This window comes from Geospiza fortis, unplaced genomic scaffold (assembly GCF_000277835.1).
Source record: "Geospiza fortis unplaced genomic scaffold, GeoFor_1.0 scaffold229, whole genome shotgun sequence".
NCBI classification, from domain to species: domain Eukaryota; kingdom Metazoa; phylum Chordata; class Aves; order Passeriformes; family Thraupidae; genus Geospiza; species Geospiza fortis.
This window is the reverse complement of record NW_005054357.1, coordinates 3338429-3351669: the sequence shown is the minus strand read 5'-3', so window position 1 is coordinate 3351669 and position 13241 is coordinate 3338429. Positions and strand designations below refer to the sequence as shown.

The window sequence follows — 13241 nt, the reverse complement described above, 5'->3', positions numbered from 1 at the left end:
GGGGAGAGTCTGTCAGTAATAAATACCCAGTAAGGATCCATGGTTACTGTTACAGGTAACAGACTGCTGAGAGTAGCAAACAATCAGAAATGAGTGGCAAAGAACAACGGTGGGAATAATATATCTTTTGGTGGCATTTGCAGCTTTAAGGTCATGATGAAACAAGGTCCTGTGAATCTTTATCCCACAAAATTTTCAGATAAAAAGGGAGCACAAAATGATGTCCTTAGTGCAAAATCAGAACTTAAAGTTCAGAGAGTTCTCAAGACAAACACTACACTATAAAACCTTTCTTCATACCTCACACATATGGATAAGAAAACTCTGGCTGGCTAACTAGTAAAACCAGAAAAAAAATCTCAGTTACCTATACAGAGCAGGGTGGATTTCCATCTCGTTCCACAGAATCTTGTTTTCATAAAAATTTAAATTCTGGCAGAGGTCAAATTGAAGCTATCATACAGCCTCTCAGCAAGCTTAACAAGTGCACACAAAATAACCAAATGCAAGTGGAAGGCATTTATCACAAATGTGGACATTCAGATGCAACTAGAAATATTCAAGAAACTGCAGAGGGGAAGAACATGTAAGAGAAAAAGAAAACTGTAACTTTTTTAATAACATCACCCATAGATTTACTGCTTGGAAGCTCTTCAAAGATGGCACCATATCACAGAAATGGGAGTGCACAATCTCACTGCTTCCTCCTGCAGAGCAGGATGAGTCACTTAGCACAGCCAGAAACACCATTTGATTTTGAGCTTCTGAAATAACCTCTTTGCCATACACCATGAAAGAAAAACAACAAATTAGCCATATTACTTGATAAACTAAGAAGTGGCAAAAGCACACTGGACCTGTAAGTCACAGTACCTAATAAAAAGCAACATAAGAGCATCTCTCTTTCCTCAACGTCTTTTAAAGCTCTTGCACAATTCTTTCCTTTTCCCCAGACTACAGATCTCATTAAGTTTCTGCTGTGTTTAATTTCACTTATCCCAGACATTGGAGCAGTACAAAATAAAGCAGTAACCCCTTTATGCATCCCAGATACATTTTCATTCTTCACCCATAATTTAGACAGGATTATCCCTTCTCTCCTAAGACCACAATCCTGTCCACAAGCCTTGGAAGGTGTGGGTCACAGGGAGCTACCCCTGACCTAACATCCATAAGGTTCTGCCAGCTTAAGTGTGTGCTGCAACTGAACAGGGTGATCCTGCTTTCCACACATCCCTGCCCCTTCTTGGGGCTGTTGTGTCCCAGTACCACTCATCCCCATCATATCACTACTTCCACTGACCTCAGCAGTACCTATTCCAGCAAAAAAGGGATCTCAAGCAGGCTTCCCCTCACCACTATGGATTTAGAGTAACATGTCATCTCAGGAAGTTGTGTTCCCATTGCATAGTTTCAAATAAAGCTGTATAAAGGCTGCTACCAGAGAGATCTGTCCCACATCCTTTACACACTTGTCCTGCTTTTGGGACAGCCAAACACAGGTCTCACAGGGTGAATACAGTAAAGCACATAACCTACCACGAAATAACCTCACTGATTCAGCTATCCTTTTGGCTTGGTAAGAGCTGAGGAAGAAGGAAGGAAACACAACAAACCCGTTCTGGTGACAGCCCACAGAATTAGATGTAACAAAAGTCAGGGTCACCAGCACAATAAAGATTTAAACTATTGATCCAGGCACTTTTTCTACTTCTTGTGGACATCTACAAAAAGGTAGATGCCTTTTCTTCACATCATTAAGACAATATCATATTCTTTATTATTCCTGACTTGTCCTCCTAAAAGGAAAATACCGAAACAGATTAAAAAAATAAAAATCAGGGATACCTGAGCACCCACAAGTTGCAGCAAGGCTGAGTTCACAGGAAGGAGCTCAATGTCTGTGTTGATAGTGGTCTGGTCAAAGGGACATGCCTTACGGTGGAGCTTGTTGAGGCACATCTTGCAGACAGTGTGGCCACAGCCCAGGCTGATGGGCTTCCTGATGGTTTCGTCGAAAGTCTGTGTGCAAATCGGGCAGGAGAGAAAATCCGTCCATTGTGGAGCTTGTACAGGCATTGCTTCAGGAGTTAATTGACAAGACAAAAATCTAAAGCACAGATTCCACTGGAATCAAAATTTTGCAAAAAAGTCTGTTTGGTTTTAAATATCTTCTGTAAGTACAGACAGTCTGCACATAGTGTGAAACATAACCTAGAAGAAAACAGAAACACCAAGTTAGCATTCTGTACTAGAACAGGCACGTGAGCTTCTTTGTGCTAGGGAAGTACCACTCCTCGAGGTGTAGCTGAATTAAACACAGGACTGAGTCACAACTTGCTTTAATTCCAGCTAGTCTCTGGCTCTGGAAAAGCCAGTGTAAACCATTTCTGTGGTTACACAGTTTAAAATAAATCATGAAAGATAACTATCACATTGCAGTTGTAAGACTAATTAGCTTTTTGTTTTTATGTTCTCTCTTTCTAAATGAGCAAATTGACATCAACAAAATGTGAATAAAAAAGACAATTCCACTAATCCACTTTTGTACAATATCTACTTTACAAAATAATTAAATATTTAAATAATTTTGCTCAGACAAGGCTTCATCCAAAGCCTCTATCAGAAGCAACCTTTCTTTAGAGTCCAGTGGGCTCTGGATTGGCACCCAATGACTGCCCAAGTCTCAAGAGGGACAAGATGAATGGCTCAGGGTCAGTCAGACAGTGACTCTCACACCTCACACAGTGATACTGTGTGCTGCTACTCCAGCACCTTCACACAACCTCCTATGTGCTGAGCTCTGTGGTACCACATGGACCCATCCAGACACATCTCAGTTACCCTGGCAATCTGCACGCACTCCTGCTGGAATATCAGCACTGCTAACTTGCCCTCTGTCTGCCATCCAAGCATCTCCATCCTTCAAAAACTGGACAACCACTTCTAGTAGTCATTTATGACTGGATATTGTTCCTTAACTGTTCCTCTTGTAACCCCAGTTTATATCATTCACTGCCTGCCTAGAGATTATATTCACAAAGAAAGCAACACCTTTACTCTGTTGAGAAACCACACGCCTAGAGATTATATTCACAAAGAAAGCTGAGAAACCACTACGAAACTACAATAGAAGAAAAGCTGGAGGTCTTTATTACTTGGCACTTTTAAATCAAAATACTAAGATCAAACATTACTCATTATAAGGGAATGGAAGATAAGATATCCCTTTGGGACAGGAAAAAAGCAGAATTCATATGAGGAGAAATATACAAGAATAGATGGATCACATGATATGAAAAAATCATTATCAAAAAGAAAGCTGGTAATTAAATAATTTCTGATGTCTGGCTTACTTTCCCCAGTAGAATATTCATAAACAATTTTCTAAATCAAGGAACAAAATGACAAGAGAAATGCCACCCCAACCACCCATATATATTAGTTTCTCTTTTCCACACACTACTGGCTTCAGTTTCAAACCAAGGACTACACACTTACTTGCTAAGTGTCTGTTCTGACAGAAGTTCTGCCATAAGCAAAATCAACTTTTTATCAAATCTTCAGCTTAAAAAATGTTTACAATTAAAATCTAAATTTTAAAGGCAAAGAGAGAAACTTTATATCAGGACCAGTGCAATTCAGAGTCAAGACATTTTAAAACAGAAAAAAAAATCTAATGCTAAAATAAAGACTCTGAAAAGCCTCTGCCGCTTTTCTTCTGGAAAGAAAAAGTCTTTTTTTTTCAGAATTTAGTCCAATCTTGCCCACAGTTAACATTACTTTGCCAAGATAAACAATGAAGTGTTACTTGTTAAGCTTTTAGCTGAGTTTCATCAAACACCTAACTTTAGCTCTAAAGCTAATGAAAAGGAGTTGTACTATGATGATGCCTCTGAGTCACTTCCAACTCAGGATACTTTATGATTCTAGGGAAAAAATAACTATTTCTCTTTTCAAAAGACAATATAGAATGCCACACAGCCTCTGGTTCCCAGCAATAAGGAATCAATAAAAAATCAGTATTACCCAGGCAGGGCGGCACAAGGAAGAGGTGGCACGTATGTGGTTAACCCTCCCACCAGCATTGCACAACAAGACGTCAGGGTTGTTCAGGGTTCCCCTTCCAAAATACCTCTTTAATGGCAAATCAGCCATTTTCCTCCATCTTGTCAGCATAGACTGAAATCATTCTCATTACTAATGTATCACCACAACCCAAATGAAATCTTCTACACTTTTAGGTTACTACACGGAGAGATGATATCCTAAAGCATTCAGCTAATTTATTTCCAAGCCTATCTGCCCTCTTATATACTGAGTAAACTGTGGTAACAAGCATTCAAGCTAGAACTATCCTTTGTAAACCAAATCTGCAACAGAAGTTACCCAGAAACTCCACAGACATCCTTCTGCAAAGAGTAGTACGCAGTTTGGTAAATTTACTGTATGTATGGCTGTGCTATGGAATATCCTTTGGGGATCAAAATTTAAGAGCTGAATCACAGTTCTTCCTTTTGACCACACTGCTGTTAGAATATCTAGCAACAATTTCCCAGACTCCTCTGCAATTCAGAAACAAACTGAGCAGTCTCCTTAAAATAAATTATTAGCCAAGCATCCAGGAAAAGAAGCTTTCTATTAACTGAGGAGACTTAAAACCAGAAGCCAACATGAAGCTGTACCATCAAGTCCAGAAAGCAGATGTGAGCATGGAGACACCACTGTCCCAAGCTGTGAACTGGAAGGAAGGAGTTGAATGCAACTTTAATGTTAGTTAACTCATTAAAAAACCCTAGTAAACAGAGCCATGTTGTTGCTACCTGTACCTCTGGCATAATGAAATAGGTCATATTTATTTACAAATTCAACAGTTGAAAGAGAAGTTTGGGGAGTCTGGAGATGAAGGGACTAATTAGTGGCATCAATGATCCTGTGCCAAGACAGGTCTCCAAAGGCTGGGGAACAAGGGAAGCAAAGCTTATACATAAGCACAGCTCTGAGAGACTCTACAGTGTCTGAGTTTGTGTCATGGTGCCTAAATGCCAAAAGAAGGCCACTGACAATAGCACACAGAGCTGTGAGAAACCTCAGAAAGTCATCTATTTCAGCACAGTCTAGCTGCTGCACCAGATGGCTGACTGGGGTGATGCAGCCAACCTTCTCCCCACAGAAAAGAACAGCTGTTGGAACAATGAGCCCTGTACTTCTGAAGAACCTCCACAGCAGATCAGCACAAACCTGTGGAAATTCCTGATCCCACACAAGACAGCAATGGCATCCCAGGGACAGAGGATTCACAAGCACCAAACCAAGTACAGCTGGTGTCACAGCCAAGGTCCTGTTTTCCCCCAGATCAACCTCCACACAAGGGAGCAGAGCCAAGCACTGAGATAGATGCAATGTAAATCTCTTCCAGGCACAAAGCTCACAGATGTAGAGACCTGAAGCTGCTGAAGATACCTGTGCCTTGTATCAAGGTTTGTGACTCACTGTCACCTTAGAAATAACTGGAAAAAAACTCTCTAATTTCAAAGAGCTACTTTGAACAGGAGACATTATAAATGGCAACAAAACAGTAGAAATAAGACAGCTTCACTACCACTGTCTGCTATTGGAACCATCACCACTACAGAAAGAGAACACCTTGAACATGTACAGTAGGAAAAGTATATTCACTTTTATAGTATAATGCTTTTTTAAAAAATGTTTGTCTTCAGCATTATACCAGAGGTAAACAATTCATAAAGAATGCAAAAATTTACAAAAGACACAACTATTTAAACAGCCCACCTTCCCATAATATTACATTTTTAACCCACACTCAATTCACTAAGTATTTCACACTCAATAGCTTCTAACGCTGTAAAATGTATATCCACACACACATCTTTGTGCATGATTAAAGAAAATAGATATGTCAAACCCAAGAAAGCAAAAAACTAAAAAGACACATCCACAGCACATAAACTGGAAGACAAAAAAGTGTAATTAAGAATGAAGATGCCCCAAGGCAGAGTTTGAATCCTACACTGAAACCAGAGAGAGACTGATTTTGTTATTTCTGAGTTTGAAAATATAAAGTACCTGTATGCAAGTCTCATCCTCCTGTTTACCCCTGCATAAGCTGTTTTACCCACATCTAGAACCACCTGGAAAAATGTCTCCTCTCTTCTGGGCCTCCCAGCCCCCAAAAACTCCTTGAAATTCCATCCTTCAAGCCAGACTGGAAATGTCACGCTGTAATCAGATCGGTGACCTGTCTCCTCTGGGACCCTGCCAGTGCTTTAGAGAAAGACCTGATTATTCCATAAAGCACTGGAACAACCACTCCATCCTCACTCTGCTGGACAATGCATAGGCTGACATAGCCTCATGTCCAAGCTGTGTTATGTCTGTGGCAACCAGAGTCTTCCACATGTCCTCTGCAGATTCAGCTCTGGACAAAAAGACATTTGTAAAACGCAGAACAGTCTGTACCAACATGCACTGGCATCAAGTTCCACACACAATGACACACAGGAAAACTCCTCTGCTTTCAGTTTGAATTCAGTGCACTCTGAGGGAGCCCTTTGGTGCAGGCTCCAAGCACACCCCAAATTCTCTCACAAACATGTTATTTGGAGGCAGCATGCTCTTGCATGGACACAGCACATGCTGTTTCATCACTGCCGAGCTGGCACTGCTCTGTCCCAGAGCAGTCCACACTAAGTCATGGCACAGTTTAAGCAGATGACTCAGCATACCTAAGGGGCACCCTTGGCTCAGCTCCTGCCAATTCAGTACATGGAGCTCTTAAGAGCATTACTCCCTCCTGAGTTTTATGTATTCCCACAGCATTTCATTACCCAAACAGCATCATCACCTTAACCAAAATTCAGTTAAGCTGAAGCTGGTTCATTTCTGCTGAGTAGCACTCCTGGCTAAACCAAGCTGAGCTTCCTGTCGCAGTTACCAGTGAACACAAGTAAAGCCTATTTAGTGCTAAGCTTAACACTACAGCAGCTCCTCAGAGCCAAAACAAACTCAGGCTTGCCAACTGAACTGCTCATGCAGATACAACTCTTGAGTAATCATTATTTATTCTAATAAAGAAAACACCATTTCATTAATTCTTTTAAAGACTCTGACTCCTTGAAAATAACTTACACTTTTCTGAGAAAAAGAAACTTTTCTGAGAAAAAGTAACCACTTCTCTCTTCTGTGCGACTGGTTCTGTGGTACATTAACTAGTTCAAAACCTCTGACACTTCAAAATTAAAAATAAATCAATAACCTAAATTAAATTAACAGACAACAGTAAAGCAATTCCTGACTCATAAGGACTACCAGATATCTACAGTACAAATCTACCCAGCAGCTGACCCTCCTTCATTCTTGTCTAGTGCCAAACAGACAAATTTTTGTGGTGTTTCACAGAACCTTTTTATTTTCTACTCCAGTGTGCTCATTGTAATAAACAGTATTTCAGAGGGCACTTAAGCAGCTTTCTTCTTTTCCCTGAGGAAATACTTTAAAAAGTCCTGAATATCATTTTAGGAAAAAACTAACCTGACAACCTGTGGGAACCTGACCAGCAAAAAGTAATGTGTTTTTTTTACAAGCACCCTGTACTGCCAACTTCATGGTTCACAGAAAAGCGTAAATTACATTAGCCATGTTTTCCATATCCACTTCCACAGAAAAACCTCTGAAAAATTTTCAAGAGAGAGGGAAAGACCTGACCAGAGAAGAGAAGGTAGAAGAGAAAAAGCTTCTTACCTGTGCCTGGGAAGCTCCATGAACAGCACAGACCATAAGGCCAGAAGAGTAAATGCGACAGATTCAGGGGCTTTTCCCCCTTCCTGTTTGCCCTCTCGAGCTCCCCAGTAAACTCTGCTGGCAGCAAGGGCCCGACTTCCTCATTCCTGCCCCGCGCATGCGCGCTGCCAGCACACACCCGGCACTGCCCACAGCACGGAGCCCAGTTCAGAAATCCCCACCCAACCACAACCTGCACCTCTGTACGTAATGCATATTCCAGCCCTTCCTTCAAAGCCCTAGCTGGCTTTAGTTGCTGAGTAATAAAACTCTTAAAAAAAGAAGCGAAGATAAAAATCATGAACATCGTCAAAACCATGTCCCTAAGTAACCGAAGCTCAGTTAGATCAGATTCAAGATCTACTTTCTCTTCTCCTCAGCAATTTTTGACTGTGAAAACAAAGGGAGAAATTTATGTCATTTCAGGCAAAAAGCTCTTACTTGGTAGGGTCAGTGAAGTACCTTAGGAAAATGGGGTCAGTTAAGGACAAGATGTTATTCCTTATCTGAAGCTTCCTGCCTAGTAATAACACAAGGAAAACAAGAAAAGCAAAGCATCAACATCACAACTCTACCATAGTACCTCCCCAACAGAAGCTCTGAAAGCAATTTACAATGATTTAAGCTTCCCAACATCCTGTGAGGCAAGACCTCATGTCTTCCTACAGAAAAAAACTGTTTAATGAAGTTATTTATATGGTATTTAACAGGAAAAACATGGAATGAAACCTGATATATCATTTTCTTGACCCCTATTCTCACCCAACCACCATTAGGGTCATGAACATTAAAAGACAACATGTGTAGACAAAATTTAAGTGTTCTAGCTCATGCCCTCCAAAATATAAAACCTACAGTGAATAAAATCATAAATTTTCAGGGAAGATATACAGAACCAGCTTCATAATTTCTGGTTGATATTATACATCCCTTACAGCTCATTTAAAAGAGGAAATTACACACACATATATATCTATATATATCTATTTCTAAATATCAAAATGGTTTTATGATCTACCACCTAGAAATTTTTTTCTACCAAGAGATGATAAAGTCTAGGGAGTTAATAGCAGACAACAGCTCTACAACATGTTCCTTTCACTTCAAATTACGAGTTCTTGCATCTGTCAATGAAAACTCTAACAGGAACACAATGATTAAACCAATATTTAAAAAATCAAGGAAAAACCAAACAGATTAAGAGAAGAAAGGCAGAAGGCACTTCAAAATCCACAGTAGTTTTCAGGACAGGGACTTCGGTTCAACGGGTCAAATCCTCAAGAGCTCTCAACTCTGCTGCCAAGGAGGCAAGCTAATAATTTGCTTTTCCCAGAGAAGACACATATTTTAAAAAGCCATGACAAAGATAAAGAGAACAAGCTTGTTGAAGTCTTCAGATTCAAGGGTACAGACAGATATTACCTCTCAGTGTCAGCTAGAGAAGTCACTCTTTCTTTCCCATTCCCTCCTAAGATATTCCAGCTGGACTGGTTGCATAGTTGTCCAAACTGAAGTTTTAAACATAGATCTTTATTAATAAACACAGGTAGGCAGAAATGTGGGTGGACAGCAATTACACAACCAATACCTCATTTTACCTAAAACAAGGCAACAAATCAGCCACACAAACAGCCTGTCTAAAATAGCCCCAAGCAGTAGACTTGAGGAGGAGAAAGCAATTGAAGTGAGTTGTGTTCTGGATCACCAAGACCAGTATTGTTCTTTTCCATGCAAGAACAATCTACAGTTACCTGACAACTACTACTACAGGCATCTGGTAGATGAAAATGAAAAGCTGAGGAAAAGAGAGAAGATCTTGGTGTCACTGGAATGCCTTTATCCTTCCTTAGTTATGGATCATTGAGAAGACCCAGCACAACTCAATGAAAAAGAAAACATTAAAAAACATCATAGTGTTTTCTTCTTGCTTCTCATTTCTCTGATTGGGAGGTGGCTTTTCTTGTAACTTAGTAGATGTTGCCCTTATTTTAAAAATAGATGTCAAATAACTTCATGTTAATAACATATAATAACTGCTGTTTACATAACTACTCTCTAATAAAGCTTCAGTTATTCTATTTACCTTCAAAGCAATTTATTTTGGAAGACTGCATTTAAACATTAAAAAAAATCTTTTAATAACAGCAGAAAGTCAAGAGCAGTGAAAATTAATGAATTTTTAAACAAAACTACCAATGTAGTTGCTTGCCTGCCTGTTTAATGTACAGTTCATTTTAAACATCACCATCACAAGATGGGCTATTTTTTTCTGTTACATACAAAGCCACCTCTAGTCTACAGTGATGTTATTTCAAAAGGCAATGGAGCACCTCATTTTTGTGGCACATATATTTTATCATAGTGGGAGTTCACAGTGACAAAGAATTTTCTCACCCTCTGAGCCTTATTGTACTTCTATCCATTACACTGTTTGCTCAAAGATTTTGATACAGAATTATTGAACTCTATCAGCTCCAACAAATCAGATCCTCTACTTCATGCACCTGTTCAGTCCAGCATGTGATATCATTTCTGCATTATGATGAAACAGTATGGCACCATCAGCTTCAGAGAAAAGATGCCCATTTACAAACAATGTGCACAGCAAAACGCTTGTGTGCCCACCACAACACAGCACTTTTACCAAAAACTTGAGGCAGACAGCCTGAGGAGTTGCTAAGAGAAGATAATCCAGGTTTTCCTCATTTCTCTCCCAGATCAGTCAAGTCTAGCTGCTAAGAGAATTGTTAAACATTAATTGAGTGCCCTTGTGGCCAAAAAGGCCAATGGTATTCTGGGATGCAATAGGAAGAGCATTGCCAGCTCTCCCAGGGCTGATCCTACCCCTGCTGTGTCCAGGTCTGGGCTCCTTAGGGCAGGAGAGACCTGGAGCTCCTGGAGCAGGTCCAGAGGAGGCTGAGGAGATGAGGAAGGACGTGGAGCAGCTCTCTCGAGAGACCTGTGGCTGTTCAGCCTCCAGAGCAGACCCAGCCGAGAGGGGCCCTCATCCCCATGTCCCTGTCTGCAGGGAGGGCTCAGAGCAAGGACCAGGCTCTGCTCCCTGGGACCCAGCAATGGGACAAGAGACCATGGGCAGAAATGGATGCCCAAGAAGTTCCACCTGACCATGACCAAGAACTTCTTTCCTGTGCAGTGACCAAGCACTGGAACAGAGACCAGAGAGGCTGTGGAGTCTCCCTCACTGAGGATATTCCAGACCTGTCGGGACACAATCCTGTGCCATGTGCTCTGGAATGACCCTGCCTGAGCAGAGGGGTGGGACCCAATGACCCACTGTGGTCCCTTCCAACCTGATCCACTCTGATTCTCTGAAAATACCCAAGCTGTAAACAAAGAGCAAATCACAGCCACTACCTACAAGCATGATACTTCAAATGAGAATTAGCACAGCAGCAACAGAATGTAATCTCTCTGAAAAAACTAATATGTGTTAATCACCTTAACCTTGTGAGGATCCAAACGTCCAGACTCATATTTGCATTCTACAACCAAGGTAGACAGATACTGAAACTTTACTTATATAGCATTCCCAGTGCATTTGCAGACATAGGCTTAGAGCAGGGCCTAAGCTACTTCACAGAAAGTACTCTCCATGCCCATGCTTCATCTCTGTTAAGGACCTAAGCCTATCCAAATCAAATTCTCTTCCTTCTCACATTCGCTTCTAAAAGGTTCCAAAAGATGTTCCAGATCTGTTAAATGGTTAAGAAGTCCTGGAAACAAGGGAAAAAATGTGGGAAGCACAGAAGAAGGAACTTCAAGGCAGACACTTTTAGCATCAGTAGACTTGTCAAGTTCTTAGTTGTAGTTTCATAAGCAGCTTATATGGGCACAACCAGGGCAAACCAGACTTTTTATGTATTTCTTCATTAATGGAAGCCATCTTGAAAGCACTGTCTAAATTTTAACTAGCTACCTAAATGTAATTCAGCACTCCTAACAATAAGGATGACTACACTAACAGGTTGGAATGATAAGAGTAGGTGAAATGGAATAAGGAATATGAGCAATAATTTGTGGAATTGTTACTTTATACTAAATCCACACCAAAATTATCTAATTTCAAAAACAGTGCTAGATTTAAGCAATGCTTAATGGTGCAAGTTACGCAAATACAGTCAAAGCCATCCTTTCAGCTCATTGCAGTTACAGCACCTAGTGAAGTACTGTCCAGAGAATGCTCTAGCAGTCCATAACTCACATCACCTTTCTGCCCCTAGAAGTGAGCTGCAAACAAGGAAGCAATCGTAAATGCTACAATAGTTGATACAAAAATATCTTACAGGGCCCAAACAAAACCAGACATACTTCTTTGTTGAGTCCTGTAATAGCTTCACTTGCAAAAATAGCAGGAATATTACTCATCTGTGAAACTCATGTTCGTTATCTTATTCTACCTGTTTTCATGACAGAGACTGCAATTGTGTTTTAATAACACAACCTAATCTACACTACAGCTCTGGAGTCATCCAAGGTGAAGAGGCAGCTGTGGCAGAAATGGCACCGAGCCTGGAGAATTTCAGCTCTCTTGTTAACAATTGCATAAATAAAAAATTAGCTAGTCAACACACTATACAAGATTTTCTCCACATCTCTAGCAGATTTGATGTAAAAATCCAAACACTATTCAGCACTGACAAGCCTGCTCAAGACTTTTAGGCAGTGTTAAATTACCATTCACACAGAGCTTAAAGTCTTTAGTAGCAGCAGGAGAGGTCACACAACTGTTGCTGAAAAGCAGGTTAATTCAGGTACATCTGACTCAGAATGTAATTGAGCCTCACTTGCTTTAAATGATACTGGCAGCCGGTGATTCAATTCGTAGCACTGCTAAAAAAAGCAGTTCCAGAGGCCAAAAATAGCCTGGGGCAAGGTACTCCTTTTGAATTAGACTTTTCAGGCAACCTTCAATTACATGAAAAAAATTCCATCCTTAAATATTTTGCAGCCTTTGTGTCAGTCTCACCTTCTAGATTTATAAAAATAGAATCTTTTCTTCGCAGCTTGACAACATCATTAAAAGTTGTGTTAGTTTAACACAATCTGGCTTTTAGTGGGGATGGAGGAAGCCACAGAGGTTGCTTCTGAAATAGAAGCTCCTCAAAATTTCTACCATGTCCAGCAGAGCCAATCCCTAAAGGCTCTGACAATGGACATATTGGCTGGCCCAGTAAGGGAAGTTAGCAACGCCTCTGTGACGACACAATTAAAAAGAAAAAAGGGAACTCAATTCCTCTTCTGCCTCTCCAAGGGGTGGTGAGAGGGGCCACTGGGCCCCTTCCCAGCGAGGCCATCGGAGCCATGCTGCTGGGGGGACCATCCTGGCACCATGAGCAGCCACGCAGTCAAATCCACATGGCCGGGGCCAGCGGCGGGAGCAGGCGTGCACCAAGACCGCGTGGCTGGAATCGCCGCGGCGC

At 40.9% G+C, this 13241-nt stretch overlaps 1 protein-coding gene across 5 annotated transcripts in view; it reads right to left on the bottom strand.

The window, feature by feature from the left end:
• Positions 1-13241, bottom strand: part of RC3H1 (ring finger and CCCH-type domains 1) — a 61890-nt gene that overhangs the window by 36602 nt on the left and 12047 nt on the right. For 3 of the 5 annotated variants that reach the window (XM_031059169.1, XM_031059170.1, XM_031059171.1), the window contains exon 1: positions 1849-2079. In XM_031059169.1, coding sequence (XP_030915029.1) covers positions 1849-2079 — 231 coding nt within the window. Of the gene's footprint in view, positions 1-1848; positions 2215-13241 lie in introns of those variants that run through there. The other 2 variants (XM_031059167.1, XM_031059168.1) reach the window with 1 other exon arrangement.